The 19,981-nt window shown below is 44.7% G+C and overlaps 1 protein-coding gene across 1 annotated transcript; it reads right to left on the bottom strand.

Moving 5' to 3' along the window:
• Positions 1–559: 559 nt before the first annotated feature.
• On the bottom strand, positions 560–19,651 carry ZNF202 (zinc finger protein 202). The gene is made up of 7 exons (XM_003418207.4): positions 19,548–19,651; positions 7,158–7,655; positions 6,263–6,473; positions 5,804–5,892; positions 4,163–4,292; positions 3,492–3,611; positions 560–2,956 (listed from the first exon to the last, which is right to left on the bottom strand). The coding sequence occupies exons 2-7, from the start codon at positions 7,557–7,559 to the stop codon at positions 1,962–1,964; spliced, it is 1,947 nt and encodes a 648-aa protein (XP_003418255.1). The 5' UTR covers positions 7,560–7,655; positions 19,548–19,651; the 3' UTR covers positions 560–1,961.
• Positions 19,652–19,981: the final 330 nt, after the last annotated feature.

Raw genomic sequence — 19,981 nt, 5'->3', positions numbered from 1 at the left:
TATTGACTTCCATAAATGGTTAAGCATGAGCTAGGAGGCATTATCTTTTGAAGCTGTGACATTTCACCCAGGACACATTGTGCTTAGGCCACAGATCTATGGTTGATTAACTGCATATTAGCGCAACCTCTCCTGCAAACTCCAGGCTCAGATCTTACCTCAGGTTGCATATATTCCACCTGTGGCTCCGCTAACAAGCCTAAGCTTTTTCTATCCTCATGGCAGACTACTCTCTACTCCCAGGTTACTTTGTGAGAATACATGATTTTCAGAAGCACAAAGAACCTGTGGCCCTGGAAAGTGAATGCATAAATCGTAGAGTCCCAGAAAACAGGGCTACTTGGCTGCTAGTGTTACTTTTTTTCAGACGTGTATATTTCCAGAAGAATGGCTGAATGGTATTAAAACCAAGCCAATCAATCCGAAGATCATTACTGACCAATGAGAATTTCCTTGTTGAGCTGTTAGGGGTGGCGTCTTGTTAACCCATCTTCCTCTAGTGTACACGGACACAGAATGGATTGTGTAGTAGAGAACAAACCAGGCACAGAAAACAGTCTCCCTTCTCATGCTTTAATCCCATATCCCGTGCTCCATTTATGGAGGACAGTCTCCCCAGTCCTAGCCACACCCACTGTCAGAGCTGGTGAGGTTCATAATTATTCAGCCTCACCCCCATGGTAACCTCTATCAAACGACAGAGATCCTTGGGCCGTCATGAAATACTACCAAGTTCTTAATTACATGAAAATGAAACCACATAAAAGCAAACAACACAAATACATGTAAGCCATTGACTCCTGGTATGCTCTGCAGGTCCCAGGTGTGGAGGTTCAGAATGTTCGCTGGATTCAGAGAACTGAGGCAGGGATGTCAGCGACTGGGTGTCAGAATAGTCTCAATGGCCCTGGCCAGCAGCTAACAGCTTTTTCTTAATTTTTCATAGTTTGATCTCATATCTTCTCCAGTTTTCTTCATGTAAATGTGGTGACCCAGTCGATCATGATTCTAGTGCCTTTGTAAGCTGACACTGTCCCCAAATCCCCTCACAAAACCCATGTGAAGGGTGGGGGTGGGGTGGGGTAGGGTGGTGGGGCAAGCGGGCTTGTGCATATGTGGGAATGTAAATAACCTCATGATGATTTAGTTATGCTTTACTGGCGCCTTCAGTCTGAATGCTACATCTCACTTTTAGAATAAGTGCCAGGGACAAAACCAAGACACTGGTAGAATACTAGGGAGGCTAAAAATGTAAAAGTCATTTAACAGGGGTAAAAAAATAAAACAAAATGCAAACCCACAAAGAAACAGAGGATGCTAAGTCCTCCTTTCTTGCAGTGTCTGGCCCAGCACCATTTTGACAGCAGGGAAGGGAAGAGCTGAAAAGGTCCATAAGCAGCAGCCTTAAGACTTTCACCCATCATACGCCTCTCCCGTTTTCCCCAGCATCATAGGAAAGTGCATGGTGAGCAAGTGAATCGGACAGGGAGGGATTTATACAGTTATCCCGCAAATGTGCAGCAAAGTCATCGTGACCCAGATCTCCTGTCTCGAGTCCAGGGCTGTGTGCTTTATTTAACCATGACCTCAGTAAGGACAGACACCTTAAGGCTGGTCCCTTACCAAACCCAAGGGGTTGTCCTTGGCCACTTTAAACTTGAGGTTGTCAAGTAGTCTTTAGGGTATGTAACAGCCTATTTTTTGGAGAACAAAGTAACTACAACCTCTTAAGTCTTCTAATTCTCCTACTCTGTACCCATGAAGCAGAGGCAGGAACACTCCAGTCAAGAAGCAGCCTCAACTCAGGTTGTACTTTGGGCAAAATATAGCCTCAAGCTGTAGAAGCAGCTCTGCCTGGGGTTTTTATTTAGTCATGGGAAGTCTCCCAGGTTGACAAGAGGGCTTCACCTAGCTCACCCTTAGGTAAGGGATGACTGCAGATCTCCTCACATGGGGCCTAGCTAGGGGGTCTTTTCCGAGTGGGTCCTTTGATGCCTGATTAAGTGGTATCCTCTGCTGAAGCTTTTTCCACAGGTAGGGCACATGAATGGTTTCTCACCAGTGTGTGTTCTCTGGTGCCTGACGAGGTGGTCCCTCCGACTGAAGCTTTTCCCACATTCATTGCATCGGCAGGGCCTCACTGACGCATGTCCTCTCAGGTGCTTGGCAAAGGCTGAACTGTGGTTGAAGCACCGTCCACATTCACTACAGAGATAGAGCTCCTCAGCTGCATGCGTTTTCTGGTGTGCCAGATATCGCCTGTGGTCATGGAAGTCCTCGCCACACTCTCCACATGAATAGGGTTTGCCTCCCAGGTGGATCCTTTGGTGTGTTGTTAGCACAGATTTCTGGCTGAAGCTTTTGCCACAAATAGTACAGAAGAAGGGTTTTTCTCCTGTATGTGTCCTTTGATGCCTGACAAGGTCTGAAGTCCAGCGGAAGTGTTTCCCACAATCGTCACATCTATAGGGTTTCTCAATAGGCGGAGTTCTCTCAGCCTGTATCAGTGGGGAGGTCTCATCCACATTCTTCCGGTTTAAGGGAAATTTATAAGAAGTGCCCATCTTGTGAATCTTCTGGTGCCTGGCAAGATGTGAGCTGCGTGTGTAACTTTTCCCACACTCCATACATTTATAGGGTTTCTCTCCTGTGTGAGTTCTCAGATGTCTAACAAGGTGGGAGTTACAAGTGAAGCTTTTTCCACATACAGGACAGTCGTGATGTCTCCCTAACAGCGGGTGAAGAGGCATGGTTTCTTGGAGATTCGTAAAACTATTAACTTGAGAAGTACTTGTACCAAATCCACTCTCATTAAGTCTACCTGGATTATCCTCCAAGACTATTTCCCAATCAGGAGTCTGGTGAATTTCTGGATCTCCCAAAATAGACCTCTGTAGATCCTCCAAACTCAGATCTTCTTGCTCAAGATAATCTTCTTCATCTTCACTCTGATCTCCTGTAGAGAGGGGAAAAGGGACAATTACAGAGGCAGTAATGCCTTCCACGCAATGGATAAATATTTACAAAGTGTGAGAGAGCAAGGCAATACAGAGAAACCATATTTCATTATTGTAGAGGTTGGGAAAACAGCAAATAGTCAACTGAATGTCTGCTATGGGCCAGGCACTTCTTATACGTTATCTCATGCTGTCAACTAGCCTTAGTACAGAGGATTATTACTATCCTCATTTCACAAGTGCAGTGACCGACGCTCATGGGATTAAGTGAAATGCTGAGTAAAATGGTATAGCTGCAATTTCAAAAGTTTGGTTTTCCCACCCGCCGTTGCAAAGTACATGTCCCTTAAAATGTGATGGAGGGGTGAAGAAGAGGAAAAGATAAAAGAAGAAGAATTTGGTTTTCAGGAGGGGATAGCATAATGGTGGGCATGCCAGAAGAACCAATGAGAGTGGTACCTACAGGGAGAGAGAAGCACTGACTAAGACAACTGCTAACTCAGGGTGGGTGAGATCCCCTTCACCATTCCTCACCTGTGTAGGTAAAACTCAGGATTTCTGTCTCTTGAGGCTCTTGAGGCTCTTGGATATCTGGGACCCAAGACTCTTCCTCTCTAACCTGGGAGATCTCATCTAGCCTGGGGATTGGAAATGCTGCTCAAGAGAGGGAAAACAGGACATCAAGACTGGTTCAACAGGTCCCTATGTTTGGAGCAGATCTTTTTTGTTTTGGTTAGAGCAAATATACAGCCAGGTTAGTCATCAGATCTTCAGTCCCTTTAGGCTGAGCACCTCTAGCCAAATACTGCCTATCTCTTGCTTTTCTTATTTAAGTATTTTCACCTGCAACTCAATAATTATTCTACTGCAAGTGTTACCCTCTTTTCCCACATTCAAAGTTAAGTATACTACCTACAACTTCTGGCCCTGCTTATTTCAAAACTCATATGTTTACAGCAAACATTTCTATACTAAAGTTTTAATATTATAGCTTTATTTTATTAGGCACGTCCAATGACTTTCCAAGATTTTCTCTCCCTTCAACTTGGAAGGATACCTTCATTTTCTGCAGCTAATCCCTCAGTATCACTGGGGTAGGCATGGAGGAGTTCAAAGCATGCATTCTAAGGTCTAAGACCCTCAAGATCTCCAACGAGAAAAAGACCTGTGCTCAAAACACTGTAGAAACATCTGAAGTTCCTTACACAGAGAGACCACAATTCCACAGTCTTCTTCCAAGACGTATTCTCCATGGAACTCTTTCTGTGCTGGATCCAGGTCACTCCACTGGTCCTGGGAGAAGCATACAGCCACATCCTTGAAAGTTACCAGTCCCTGAAACAACAGAAGCCTTCATTCAAAGCCTGACGCTTCCTGTAACCTCATATTTTGTTCCTGGAATAAAGGTCACAGGTTGAGGCAGAATGCACCCAGGAAACTAAAGGATCTCAAATGGACCATGTGGCTTTCTTTCAGGAAACCTGTGTTTTATCCTCTGTTGCTATTTCCCAACTTTCTTCTGCACTGGCCCTACTCCTGTTCCCTGCAACCCAACTGCTTTCCCTCCAAGCCAGCCTATGTTCTTCTTCTTTAGGGTATTGTTTAAAATACAAGAAGAGTCTTAAAAGTCATCATTCGACTCTTGATGGTTTCATGCTACCTACATTTCTTTAAAAATTCATCTTTTCTAGGAAGCTTTCTCTAACTGATGCTATCTAATCACTCTTATCATTTACAGTCTACATAGCATAAACATGAACTGTTTTTCTTCAGCTAGATGATAATCTCTCTGTGAACAGGGATGACTTTTTTTTCTTTTTCTCCAGTCACATGGCTTAGTGTCAGGGCTCTGCACAGAATGTCAGGGGCTGACTGAATGCAGACCACTGGGGAGAGAATAAACCACCACACAATTTCAGAAATTCCTTCTGTGGTATAGTCAGTTATTCTTACAAACGACCGCTAAATTTATTCTTAAAAAAAAAAAAAAAAGCCCTCATTCAGTAACTTCAAAATTGTACTATGGCGGCACAAGATGATCCCATTTTTTAGTCCCTTTGGTGAGTGGCAAATAAAGAGGCTTTGAAGGCTGAAGAGTCACTGAGGTTACTATAATTTATCTCACTGGATGTACTTCCAGGTACCTGTAGAACTGAGAACCTAAACTGCCGAAAGGAGTGCATATTTGCATCCTGTCTAATCTGTTTAGCGCATGACTAATGCCCCATGGTTCTTTGTGATGGTTAAGTTTATGTTTCAATTTGGCTAGGCCATGATTCTCATTGGCTTGTCAGATATTATGTAATCATCCTCCATTCTGTGATCTGGTATGAGCAGCCAATCAGTTGAGAGGGGAGTTTCCTTGGGGGAGTGGCCTGCATCCAATATATATAGATATTCTGGCAAAGCTTGTCCTCTTTGGATCCTGCACCTGAAAATCACCCTGATCTCTGGTTCTTGGAAAGTGAGCCAGCCGCCTGCTGTCTGATCTACAGATTTTTGTATTTAACAGTTCCTGTAGCCCCGTGCACCATCAGCCTGTCTGACCTGCCAATTTTGGGTTCATCAGCCCCTGCAACCATGTAAGTCAGAAGCCTCCAGCCTGACATCTGACCCAGAGATTTGGGACTTGCCAGCCTCCACAAGTGCGTGAATCATTTTTTTGAAATAAATATCTATAGGGTTGCTACGAGTCAGAATTGACTTGACAGCAATGGCTTTGGTTTTTTGGTATATATATTTATACATATATGTACATGCTTCACTGATTTTATTCCTCTAGAGAACTCAGCCTAAGACATCCTCCAAACACCTCCTCTGTGGGATAGAAGGAAACTAGGGCACACCTGTGATAGAGCAGTGAGAAGGGCCACCATCTCTGGGTCTCTAGTGTTCCTCTCTTCAGGAAGACCTGGGTCATGGAGCACGTGAGCCTCTAACAAGAAACAAATGTGGAGATCAGCAATATGCAGTGCACCCTATTAACTGAGTAGTCCATCACCTCTGGTTGGGAGTAGCACCAACTTCTCTTATAGGACTCAAAAAACTGGACTAAGCCATCCCAAACCCTACCATCTATAACACTAGCAGAATGTCAAGAGAATAACCAAGAATATTACTGCCTAAGCTTGGCCCTGTTTATGGGGGACTCTAGCTGGTACTGTGTCTCCTCTCAACACCCTCAATTCTGTGATTTATTCTCATTTACAACCTACCCAGCCTCCTCTGGCATATAACTATCTCCCCCCCGCCCCCCATCCCCCCCCTGCCGCCCCAGCAGCCCTCTTTTGGCTAGTGTGTCCCACCGCTCTCCTGCAGAGGCTGGAACTCCTCTTCAGAACCCGGGCTCTGCTCTTCCAGTGCCCCCAGATCTGGGCTCTGTGTGGTCTCCTCATGGGATTCCTTGGGGGTTGAGGTCTGTACAGGGTCCTGCAGCTCACTTGGTGACTCGGGCACTGCTCCTAGATGTACTGACTCCTCTGACAGGACTTCCTGGCCATGAACATGGACAGTCACCTGGGAATAATTCCAACATCCAGTCACCATGGAATCTGGGGGAAGGTTCTGGCTGTCATCAGGGCTTATTTTAGGAGGAACTGCCTATAGAAAAATTCCTGGAGGGTTCCAGATGAGGAGGGGAACTCTAGTTCCACTGGGGGATGCAAAGAGGAGTTGAAAGTTGTCCCTGTCAGGACAAGGTAAGGGACATGCAGATACGGCATTACTTCCTCACTTCTCGCAACCCTTGCCCCTAGTCATCCAGGGCTCTGAGGTACCCATCTCTCCCTTTTCCACCCACAGCTCTCCTTGTTATTTGCTTCCATACCTTACCAACCTGGAAGGAGAATCTGTGCCTGAGGGTCTATGAAAGCCCCTGAGGAAGCCACAGAATTCTCTTTCCTAGCAACCTAGGGTTCAACATCCAAAGAAGGGAAAAACAAAGCCTTGACCCTTAGGTGGCTGAGGCCCTACAGATGGGCTCTAAGTAGGTGTTTCAAAAAATACAAAGTCACACACTCACATGGGCACACACATACATCCCTGCCCCATGGGGCACATGGATCTCAGTACAACCCAAAGGCAGAGCCAATGAAATGTAAAGGATGACTTATGGGGGCCTTATAACCCCTATGCCCAAATCTAGCCTTCCAGCAAATAGGCCCCCTCCACATCACACAGATCAGGACTCCCCCTCCTCACCCACCGCCTTGGTCTCCTGGGCTGTTTCTGCAAACCCTCCACCAGTGTCACTGCCTCCTCTCCACTTTCTGGCCGCTGCCCCCGCACCCAGCTCTGCAGTTCTCCAGGCAGGACAGTGAGGAACTGTTCCAGCACAAGCAGCTCGAGGATCTGTTCCTTTGTCCGCCTCTCTGGCCTCAGCCACTGATGGCAAAGTTCTCGGAGTCGAATGAGAGCTTCACGAGGACTTGCTGCTTCCTGGTAGCGAAATCGTCGGAAGTTCTGGTGTGAAGTCTCAAGTACAGGGTCATCTCTCTGTAAGATGGACTCTGACCCACAGGTGAAATCATCTTCCAATTTCACCATCAGAATTCCCTCTTCTTCCCAAAGGTCCTGGTCCTCTGGTTCTAAGGCTGTAGCCATTTTCTGGCTCTCTGCTGATTTCACACCATCTAGAGCTCACACTGTCAGCAGCCCTGTTCTCAGGCTGGGCACCTGCAGAAAATTCTTCCAACGGACCTGGGGGAGAGATGGAAAGACAACAGTGTAAGCATACAATTCTACACAGAGATACGAGTTCTGAGTTCAATCATATCCTTTACCCACACTTCCTCAAGCTATTAAATCCCCCTTTCCCTATCCATTTGTTGTACACATATCTGGCTGAGATAGGGTGATTCATATCTTGAAGCTATGTTCCCCTGCCCCTTGTCCGGGGCAAGGTACACACCCACAGAAAAATACTGCCTTTCTACTCATAAAATCTGTGCACTTAGAAAGAAAATGGCTAGGAAAAAGAACTCTCATAATGAGCTGTTAAAAAAAAATGTGACACTGGCCATGGCAACTCTGACATTTGAGGGGTGGGTTATATGAGATAAGGAGGGGAGGGAGCCACTTACACGGTGGCTGGCACATAGGCAGACAAAAAAAGCATCCTTCCTTTTATTAAGACATATTTAATTGAAGGAGACAGTCCCTTGAATTCAAATGTTCAAATGTAAACTCATGAGTCTTAACTCCCAAACCCACTCCTCCTGCTGGATTCCTGTCTTGGCTAGGATTATCACTTGTTAAGTAAATACTCCTTTGTAATCGTTGGATTCAATTTTTATTCCTCCCCACTGCTTATAGCTCATTAAGCCAATTTACCTCCTAAGTCTCTAGATCTGTTTCCTTTTCTTCCTTCACAAAGACGCTTTAGCTTGAGCCCTGTTATCTCTTGCCTGGACTCCTGCCATAGCTTCTTAACTGGGATCCCAACAGTACTTAACCACGAGCAACAGAAATGCCTATGCAGCTTTTGCGAAACGCAGTTAACTCACATCATACTTTTGGACATTCAGATTCAGTCAACCTGGACAACTGTATCTTTAGAAGTACTACATGTGGTTCTGATGGGCATCCCTGATCGAGAAGCACTGACAGTGTGCCAGGTTAAGAGTGCGAGTCCTGAAGTCAGACCGTGTGGGTCTAAATCCTGGTTCTATCATCTATTAGGCATGAGACCATGGGCAAGTTATTCTCCCCATGTCTCAGTTTCCCCAGCTAGAGAATGGAGGGAGTAACAGTATCTACCTTACAGAGTTACTGTGAGGATTAAATGTACTTGTATCTGCAAAAAGTTACTGAAACACCAATGTTAACTATCATCTTTCTAAATTATAGTTCTAATCACACCACTCAAAGTTTAAAAATAGTTAATAATTACAAAATCCTTGACACGGCACATGAAGTTCTTCACATCAGCCCCCAATCTGTTTTTCAAGACTCATAACCTACCCTTTTCTCGGTGTAGTCTAGCTATAATGAATGGATCGCTGATCCCACTACAATGGGGTGATTTTTTCAGGCCTCCATCTCCATCTCTTCTTCTGCACAGAACTCCTTTTCCCCCGACCATTGCATGGTGTTCCTATTTCTTCTTAACAGGTCCCCCCTTTTTCATTCCCATGATTTATAGTTTAGGTCTTTATCAGTTCTCATCTAGATTACTGCAACTGCCTCCAAATGTGACCTACTGCTTCCAGATTTTGTTACCATCTATCTCACGTTAGCACCTGAATGAGCTTGCTTGGCAAATCTGGTCACTCTCTTCCTTATTCAAGATCCTTCAATCACTCCTGTCTTGTAAGTGAAATATAAACTTCTAGATATTATACACTAGGCTGGCCTTCATCTTGTATTCTCTTTCAAGCACCCCCATCCCCCCCACACGTACGCATGCAAACCACGCAAAAGTGCTGTGCTCTTTAGCTTTTGAACACTCTTCCCTTTGACTCCTCACCCTCCTTTAATATCAAAGCTTACTTATCCTTCAGGATAGCTCAGGCTTCTTGCCTTACTTTTTCTTTGACTGACTCCACTCCTCATACCCTTATAAAAAATACACAGTTAGAAATTGCCTGAGGGCTTCCAGAGCCACCTGGGCACATCTCTATCACAGCACCTGTCACACTACATAAAAAAAAAAATAGCCATTCTTTATCTTTCCTGACAAAGTTGTTGAAGTCAGGGACTGTGCTTTTCATCAATTTCCAACCTATTGGAAACCCTAGTGGCAAAGTGGTTAAGTGCTATGGCTGCTAACCAAAAGGTAAGCAGTTTGAATCCGCCAGACACTCCTTGGAAACTCTATCGGGCAGTTCTACTCTGTCCTATAGGATCGCTATGAGTCGGAATCGACTCGACGGTAGTGGGTTTGGTTTTTTGGTTTACTATATAAAGAGCACAATAAATGTGTTGGGATGAATGTACCTCCACTTTCAAGTTCACTTCCTACTTTAACTAGAAAAAGCAGCCTTTTTCTCCATTATGTTTCTAGTCTTTTTTAATTCATCAAGTCTTGACAATTTTACCCTCTTTCAAATTCATCCATCAATTCATTTCTGCTGCCACTCCCCTTAGTTAAGCCATCATGACCCTCTACAATGTACTAACAGGAACTTAAAAAAAATGACCATACTGTCAGCACTGGCACATAACAGACAATTTATGCTGAATGAATGATTTGATTCAAGTTTCATGATTAGTCTTGTCCCCCTCCAGGCCACTCTCCACATGCAGCCTGAGGGATCCTTCATTTCCTTTTTCATGCTGAACTACGATTGCCTAAAATCCATCTTCAAGGTTATGAAATCACTCTTAACGTACTAATCTCATCTGCTGTTGCCCATCAAATGAGTTTAATTTCAATGACTATTATTCCTTTATTGTCTTTCACATCTCTTTTCATTCATGCTCCCATTTTACATTTTCCACTATCCTCTTAATCATTTATAAATTTTTTATTTTAGATAGTTTCATAATTCCCAGATTATCATGTGTTACTTTTTCTACCTGTTGAATCTTCTCTACCTCATGGTGGTTTCTTTTCTCAGGTGTTTGTAATTTTTTATTTTATGTTCATCTTCAGTGAGAGCCCTAGGTTTTAAGTGATCCCTTTGAATGGAATTTCATTTGCTTCTACTTTTTTTTTTTTTTCTACGTAAGTACTAATGGTTTCAATGTTCTTGGATCAGTTTTTGTGCAAAGGTCTCAAAATGTTCCTAAATCATGCTGATAGTGTATTTGAACCTATACCTACAAGATGCTTTTTCCTTATCCAGTGCAACGGACAGCCTACCTCCCTGCCCTTTTCCTGGGTCAGGAGGCAAAGCTGCATGGAGAGGAAAGCTCTTCAAGGCTCCTGGCTTTTTGCAGGAGGCTCAATTCATAGCCCCACCCCCAATCCCTACCAGCTCCCCAAGTCATATCTCCTTGTTGAACATATCTCCTCGTTGAATGCATGCCGTAGAACCCCAAACCTTAGAAGCCTTACTTAGATTTGAAATTCTGGGCCATGGTGGAGTCAGCTTACTCTTCGAGCTTCTATTTCTTGCCACCTCTGGCACCTATACAATTACCTTTAGTTCTTCAGAGGGGGGAGAAAAAGGGAAAGCTCGCACATGCAAGAGAGACAGACAGGTGGACATAGGCATTTAAGAATGGGCAGAACTCCCACCCACACTAGCTCCATCGGTGATACTGCAGGAAGGTCTGAACAGTGAACTTTCTAAAAAAAAATCAGTTCACATTGTCCTCAGGATAAACTTTAAACTCCTTAAAACTCGATTCCCAGGGTCCTTCAAGACCTAGCCTCTGCCTATTCTCTATTCTCCCAAGACTCTTTCCATTACACTCTATACTTCAGTCATTCTAACCTTTTTCACTGATCTTGCAACATTTTTTCAAACTGTGGATCACAATCCATTAGCGGCTATGAAGCCAATCTAGTGGGTCACAAATACCATTAAAAAAAAAAAAAAGAAAGAAAGAAAACCCAAAAACTAGAATGGAAAATATCAGTGTACTAGATGTAAGAATAAACTAATGAAACTGTGGCTTCAGTTACATATCTACATATATGTCTATTAAGTTACAGTGTAAAACGTGTATGTTACCACAGTAGAAAGGATGAATGCCACTGCTCTAATGTGCTGTTCTGTGTCTCTCTTTTCTAAACCCTCACTAGATATTCACTCTGCCTGGAATACCCTCTTCTACCCCCTACACTTGGCTAACACTACTCATCCCTCAGATCTGGTTTTCCCAGGATGCCTTCCCTGATTATGTTATGTTTCCAAAGGAACTTGTACCTTCCCACATCACAGCATGCGTTTGTATCCGTTCTGTGTGTGTAGTAACAATTTATTGTTCATCTTGCTGCTTAACTCAATGGACAATAAAGTTCTTGAAGGCAGGCACAAGCAGCACCCAGCTCAATGCGTGTCACACAATAGGTAGTCAACACATATTTGTTGAATGAATATAACACATTAAATTTTAAGTTTGCCTCTGGAAGAACAGAGACTATGTCTTATTAATCCTTATTCATTTGTCCAGTAAACAATGTGCTGGGGAAGTGAACGACTAAAGGAAAAAACAAAAAACACCATTTGGAACATTGGGAGACTGGTTTTCTGGGTTTGAAGGCTCAGGACCTTAGTCTCATTGACAACTCAATCAATTGCCATAATACAGTTCACAAAATTCACCTCCTGCATCCTAGTGATGTGAGTAATGCCTGGGGTCTTAAAGGCTTGAAAGCAGCTAAGATACAATGATTGGTCTCTACTCATCAGGAGCAAAAGAGAAAGAAGGAAACGAAAGACTCAGAGAAAAAACTAGTCTATAGGGCTTACAGCCTACATGAGCCACGGCCTCATCTATCCTGAGACCAGAGGAACTAGATGGTGCCCAGTTACCACTATCAACCGTTCTGATCAGGGCCACAATAGATGGACCCTGATAGGTCAGGAGAAAAATGTGGAAGAGAACTCAAAATCTTAAAAATTTCAGACATACTGAGCCAGTGGAGACTAGAGGATTCCCTGAGACTACTGCCCTGAGATACTCTTTAAACTTTGAACCAAAACGATCACCTTTTAGCGAGGTAACAGATTGGCACACAAAATAAAGGATATTATCTGTGAGTACAGCGCTTCATTAAAAAACCATCTACATGAGAGCAATAGGTCAACAATTACTCTAAAGCAAAGGTGAGAAGATAATAGACCAGGGAAACCAGAGTACTAGAAATGGAACAACCAGAATTAGAGAGAATGTTGACACACCATGAAAAATGTAACTGATGTCACTGAACAATCTGTGTAAAAACTGTCAAATGGGAACCTCATTTGCTGTGTAAACTTTCACCAAAAAAATTAAAACAAAGCAAAAAACATAGTTTGAATTGTAAGCAAAACAGGATACACTTAGTTGTTCCCAAAGTGATGGAACCACAACTCATCGCAAAGAATCGTCAGGTTACCCTGGGGGTAATCCAAACGCTAGTGACACAAAGCTGTGCATTAAAAAAAATTCCTTTAAAAATGTGAATCAACTTTTATAAGCACAAAAGCAGACATCAAGTAATTCAATACAACTACAACAATAATTGGAGCCTGGTGGCACAGTAGTTAAGAACTCTGCTGCTAACCATAAGGTCCGTAGTTTGAATCCACCAGCTGCTCCTTGGAAACCTACAGTTCCACTCTGTCCTCTAGGGTTGCTATGAGTCGCAATCGACTCGACGGCACACAACAGCAACGATAATAATAACTTATCCAGACAAAGATTCCTGATCCCACTCCCCTCCCTCCTGCAAGGCTGGGGGAGAAGATGGAATTGAAACATAGTCCCAGCTTAATGAAAGACCTCTGTGAACTTAAGTCTGAGAACCACTTCCCCGTGAAGCAGCCTAGAAACCCTCACTGTTCTAGAGTAGCACTAGGAATCTGTGGATCCTATAAAGTCTGCATTGACAGAGGGCTCCTGGCCTCACAGGGCTTTACTCTCCAAAGAAAAAAGAACATAACAGTGCCACATAAAACTTGCCATCTTCAAATGCTCTTCAAAAACCATCAACGGAGATTTGTTGCCTTTTTGCATTTAGTTCAGCAACTGAGGAAGACGAGGTGAAGGAATACAGGCCAGCGACAGAGGGAATGAAGGAGGGAGAGGAGTCCTTGTTGGGTAAGGAATGGGAAGAAACTGGGGGCACTGTTGTGCTGTGGAATGAGCACTGGGATTAGGTGTCCAAAGGTCCAAGTTCCAGCCTGAGATGTCCCCAAGTAGCTGGACCTGCCCCAAGGGCTTCCTGAGATAATGTACACAGGGGCCCTTGTAAAGGGTAAAACACTCTGCAGATCACCAATCTCCTCACTCACCAGATCATCTGAGATCTCTGAAAGCTTTACAAACTTAACATGTTCTGTGCAGATATCATATATTGGAGACAGAATATGGATGTATTTTTATTCCTCATCTACAATGTACAGGATGTGCCACACCCAAGTCTGCCTTCAAATTTGCTGCCCTTTGCTCCATGTCTGTCCTTGGAAGGGTTCCACAGTGACATACCAAAACGGAACAACAGAACCCTACAGCGAGAACGTGAGGCAGGTCAGGGAGGGTAAAACGCTTGGTCCTGGAAGACACGAAAGCAGCATCTACAGAGATGCTCAACAAGCCTAGGACTGGATAGGCCCTTCGAGCCAAACTCCTGAACCCCAAATAAGTGTGTGTTCACAGGACACATGCGGCAGGAGTGGGGAGAAAATGTGGAGACGTAAGACTTTCTACAGTCCTCGGTCCCGCTGTCTCGGCCCCTCATCTGAAGGTGTCACACGCCAGGGAAGGCCCTAACTCAAGCTTCTTGATGGGAACAGAAAATCACAATGAAAAGGTATCTGATTCTCTACCCTAAAACGTTACTAGTCAGGGTGATCTTCCTGGACCCTGAATGGCAAAGTTTGTAGCAGACATCATCTACCTAAAGGAGAGATAAAATTTCATAGCAGTCTGCTTATTTCTTGGCAGATAATTAATCTTTAGAACAAAACAGTGATCGGAGAGTTTTAGGTCATTATAGTTATTTAGCAGATATCCCTTCTGGAGCCCCTGGGTGATGCAACCAGTTAATGCACTTGGCTGCTAACCCAAAGTTGGAGGTTCGAGTACACCCAGAGGCACCCTGAAGGAAAGGCCTGATGATGGACTTCCAAAAAATCAGCCACTGAAAACCCTACAGGGCACAGTTCTACCCTGACACATGGGGTCACCAGGAGTCAGAATAAACTTGATGGCAACTGGATATCCCTTCCAGTCCCATTCTTATCTTTTACCCTAATGCAGACCAATACCCGAAAATCTGAATATGACTACTCTCTGGGGTTTGCCAGGACCTTGCAACAGTTCCTCTCGTTGTAGAATAGAAACCAACTAATAAAAATCATTAACTGCTCTTCTCCAATGATGTAGTTGTTTTTTAAGACTAAAGATTATCCCAGTGTGATTCTTTCATTTCTCCTGGAAGGGTGATCTCTTTTATCTTTACTGTCCTACATACAAATGTTTTTCCATGCTTTCCATGTAAGGGTTGAGGGCTTTGGAGTCCAGGGTTTAAATCCCTGCTGTCACTTATTTCTCTAAGCTTCAGTCTCATCTTCAAAATGCGGCTAACCTGACCTACCTCACATGGCTGTTTTAAGGAGTAAATAAATAATATACAGAAATCACTAGGCACAATGCCAGGCATATGGTAATCAATTCTGTTTTGTTTCCTTTCCTTCAAGCTGCTTTAAATCCTTTTGGGAAGAAGGCAAGATTTAAATGATAAAAAGCAAACAATCCTTTATTTCATAATCACAGAAAAATAAAAATGTACTCACAGAAAACCTTAATCTGTTTACGTTACATCGTAAGTTAAACCAAAGAAGAGTCCTTGCTTTGAAGTCACTTATAAGCTAAGATAAGGGCCTTGGAACACAGGCTGGAAACTCAAAATCAGGTTCTCCTGCCAAAGACCGTATTAGCAGTGGTTCCACTTACCAGTCTCAAAGTTCCCCTCCCTCCCTGCAACTGGGAGCAGGCCACCGGAGGCAAACCCAGTTAGTACACACAAGGAGTTCCATGAAAACCCAGAAGGCAAAACAAATGTAGGGAAATACATTCCCTGCCTTTGGTCTCTAACATACCATGGTATGTTCCACACCATGTTTAAACACTATTTCTTTAAAATATTTTTGCCACTTCTGTTAGATCCAATGTAAGAGTCATGTTTGAGTAGGAAAGGGGAGAAGTAGCTCAAAGCTTGCTACAACAGGGGAAGGCTTTTGACGAAACAGAGTAAACTGTACAGAAGGGGAAGATACCAAGAAAAAGAGAGAGGCCGAAGCAGCGGGTGGTGCAGAGAAACCACTGGAAGTTGATACGTAAGTGTCTTTTGGCCTAAAAATGCATAGACTTTGTGGTTAAGAACTTCACTGAGGATAAATAAACACTAAAATGTAAAATGATTTTAAAAATCATAAAATTAACTTTATTTCCAATTAAGTGTTTTTCTATAGTTACGGACCACAAGTCTAGGAGACAGTGCTCATAGTTCTGCATACCTTTTAAAGACGCGGAATTCTGGACAAGTCACATCACCTTATCCCTAAAACAGGGATGATTATCCACCGAAAGGCAGAGAACTGGATCAGATCCTTTGAGAAACCATTCAGCTTTCTGACAGTGATAAAGGAAAAGCTTGAAAGGGACATGAAGGATAAACAGCTTCTTTATTGAGTACTTAAACTACAATATACCAGGCTAGGACCCTGAGAAAAATTTTGTTCAAGAGTTGAGAAGGGCTAGAGGCTGAATATAGATTTTAAGAGGCCAGAATTCAATATCTGGCGACCATGATCATACTGGTTAACATGATCATACTGGTTAACCTCCACCAGGAAACCAGGCTTTTTACTTGAAGCGGTATTACCCAGAAGTGGCTATTGGGTCAAATATGCCTCAGTTTAAAACAGAACATCACAAGCTAATCTGATGGGGGGTGGGGAGCAGCAGGGTGGTAGGGCATCAAACCTACCACCCACCTTGATGAGGGCAGCAGTTCTCATTCAGAAGCCAGACTTAAACTAGATGTATTCTACTCCTACAACAAACATGGCCAATGCCAGTTACACAGTATAACATTAACACAGCCTGACCTGAGGTGAAGGTATGGCTAATTAAGAACAACAGTCAATCCAAAAGTTGTTTACTATGTTTTTAGCTAAATAATAAACAGATGTTGTCAGACTATGCCTTCCTGTGTCCAGGTGACTTCTTCTGGCTTTGCCCAAGGCTACCTTGCTTATGATGAGATAAGAGATGGAACCCCCGGCCTGCTGGACCAAAGGAATCTAAGGAACTCCAGGTTCCCACTCTAGGACGAATCACATCCAAAGTAGAAGTAACCCCAAGATACCATTTTTGTTGTGGGCACAGTTTAGTTGTCAGTACCCCACTAGACTGTTAACTTCCTGAAAGCAGGGGACTCTTTATTCATTTGTATATTCCCAGTGCCAAGGACTCTGTCAAACACTTGGTGGAAAAGGTGCTTAATAAACATGTGTTGAATTTGGGTATTGAAGAGGCACTGAAATGTTGGAATCGGTGAGTATCAAGGCTTCTGGGTAATAAACCATCCACGGTGAAAGCCACAGGAATTGGGCATTAGCATTCATTCCAATGTCTTGGGGGAAATCGGCTATATCCCCCTTTACTGTGTGGCAAATGATTAGTGGAGAAAAACTTCAAGGGATGGAGCTCCTTCATTCCACAAACATCTACTGAGCATCAATTGTGTGTCACACACTATTCAAGGCGCTGGGCAGAGAGAAATGAAATAACAAGTCTCTAATCTTGAGGGGAATTTTAGCAATACTTAGGGTTGCTATGAGTCGGAATCGACTGGACGGCAATGGGTTCGGTTTTTTGGTTTAGGGATTCAGAGCAAAGAACCTAGAATATGGGTGGAACCTAAAACACAATCAAAATGGGAAGCTCCTGTCAAGAGAGTTAAGAAAGAAAATCAAGGGAAAATTTCTCAGGTGGGAATATTAAATTTGGTATAAGATAATGTAGTATTTGGAGTTCTTTTAGAACATCTTTATTTTTTACAAATGAACTCAGAACTAAGAGATTAAAGTACCCACTCAAGATCATATTACTAGTTCCCAGGACAGAAATACTTAAACATGGGTCTTCTGATTCCCAAACCGCTGCAGTGTTTATGGCAAAAGGTGTGCCGAAAGGCAGTGGCTCTCAAAGTGAGGAACTCAGACCAAAGGCCTCGGCACCTCTGAGCTTGTTAAAAATGCAAATTTTCAATCCGCATCCCAGACCTATTAGCAGAAACTCTGGGAACAAGTCCTTCAGGTGCTTAAAAGGAGCCCTGGTGGCACAGTAGTTAAAGCATTTGACTGCTAACCAAAACGTCAGCAGTTTAAAACCACCAGCCAATCCGCGGGGGAAAGATGTGGCTGTCTACTTCCATAAAGATTTACAGCCTTGGAAACCATATGGGGCAGTTCTACCTGTCTTACAGGGTCACTGGGAGTCAGAATCAACACAACGGCAATGGGGTTTGCTGGCAAGAGGACAGCAAAAGCAAGAGAGCCCAGCACTGTCTCTTGTTTTACGCCTGCGTCGTATTAACAGAAAAAGAAAACAGTGTCGTAAACCTGTAACTTGCCTCATCTGTATAGTTTGTAATGCCCAAGAGTCCCTCACACTGTAGTAAACTTTGCCGTGCCCTTGAAATGACTGTTTACTGCAATACAGTGCATAGGCGAAGTGCAAAAGCATGCACAGCTGCAGAAGAAAGGGGACAGGATCATGAATTCCAGGTGTTTGGCCCTAGGAGAAAAACGCCTTCCCTCCCTCCAACTCTGCCCACACTCTTATCCTGGGCAGTCAGAGCAGAAAGCTATCCAAGGCCAACGGCCGTAAACCCTCACTGTTCTGTCAACCCTTCCGTGGCTACCCAACGACCTTTCAAACGTGACTTTCTGGATCCAGGCCCGTGGGGCAGCCTGGAAGAGTAGTTGGGAGGAGGGATGAGCGACCCCACCAGCATTCCTTGTGGTTTCTGTGTGTGGCTGCCCTGGGTGGCACCTGCAGATTGTGGACAGCTGAACAGCAACACTTCTAAGTCCAGCATTTAAACGACAGCCTGGATGTGGTACTGCTCCCCGCAAAACCAAGGTGGTTCAAGAAGAGCTGGGCCTCAGAGCCTCCCTCAGGGGAGGCAAGTACAGAAGCCAAGACAGACAAGGCAATCAAAGCAACTAGAAGCCGAGAACATCCCACACCCAGACACTGTTGGGAGAGAACACAGCATAACCATGGCAAACAAACTAACTCGCTTTCAGTCACGACAGACAGAAGCGGGAGCCCACAGACTCCTGCTGAGGGTACTGGTGGTGTTCAGAAGGGGGGCCAACGCTGGCCGTTGGGAGTAGGAGGAGAGGAGTTGAACGTGGAGACAGTAGCCACTGGCTCGGGGGAAGCTAGGGGTCTGTCAGAGTGGCAGCTAAAAACCACAGGCCAGGTGGTCTCCGGAGCCCAGTCTGACCACGGCTGAGAAGATCACGGATGAGCGTATCTGCCTGTGTGCCGCAGAGGGGGTTGGTGGTGGAAGGAGATGGGGCTTGTCGAGAAGGGAGTCCAGGATGGGAGGACTCCTGAGCAACCTGATAAACGGGATGAGAAACGGCTGCGGGAAATACGGGGGCCTCGGCACTCCTCCCTCCGAGCCGGGGGACAGTTGGCGCGGAAGCACTAGGAGGTACGGACTAACTGCATTTCTGCAGGCCTCAGGAGAGGGCGGAGGGAGGTGGCTGGAAAGAGAAGGAAGCTTCGAGCGCCATCCGTGTCGCCGGAGGTTCTGCCTCCAGCCACCAGGAAACCACGACGGCGCGGCCCCCTCTCTACACCGCCGCCCCTTCCCTAGGACAGCGCGATTTCCTTAGGCTCTCGGGGGCGAGGTCTCCGGCCCTCTCCCTCCTCCCATGCCCAGCCCCGCCCGGCCTCCCCAACACTCACGGCTCGGCAGCTTTGGCGGCACCTCCCCTGCCCCGGCTTCGCCCCCACCCACTCCCGGCAGCCGCCGGATCCGAGCCGCGCCGGGCCTAGCGGGTCGGAACACGTGGGGCCTTTACCCCCGGAAGCGGAAGCTGCTGCTCGCCCTGCCTCCTCTCGGCGCTGGAGCCTTTCTAGGCACTGGGAGGTTTGGTACTCTCTATGTGCCTTGTATTGAGCAAAGGGACTGCAAAAGACCTCTTTGAAGTGTTCAAAAGCAAGGATATTACTGTAAGGACTAAGGTGCACCTGACCCAAGCCATGGTATTTTCAGTTGCCTCATATGCATGTGAAAGGTGGACAATGGATAAGGAAGACCAAAGAAGAATTGATGCCTTTGAATTATGGTGTTGGCGAAGAATATTGAATATACCTTGACGGCCAGAAGAAGGAATGAA

This window comes from Loxodonta africana, chromosome 15, assembly GCF_030014295.1.
Source record: "Loxodonta africana isolate mLoxAfr1 chromosome 15, mLoxAfr1.hap2, whole genome shotgun sequence".
Classification (NCBI taxonomy): Eukaryota; Metazoa; Chordata; class Mammalia; order Proboscidea; family Elephantidae; genus Loxodonta; species Loxodonta africana.
The sequence above is the reverse complement of the archived record's forward strand: the minus strand, read 5'-3'. Positions and strand labels throughout refer to the sequence as shown.

What these genes read in the sequence shown, in the direction of transcription:
- ZNF202 (XM_003418207.4), bottom strand. Translation starts at nt 7,559, where the DNA reads ATGGCTACAGCCTTAGAACCAGAGGACCAGGACCTTTGGGAAGAAGAG. An exon ending in TTCTCACTGCTCTATCACAG is followed by an intron (nt 4,293 to 5,803) that starts GTGTGCCCTAGT and finishes CTGTTGTTTCAG; the next exon opens with GGACTGGTAACTTTCAAGGA. An exon ending in CCTGAGTTTTACCTACACAG is followed by an intron (nt 2,957 to 3,491) that starts GTGAGGAATGGT and finishes CCCTCTCTACAG; the next exon opens with GAGATCAGAGTGAAGATGAA.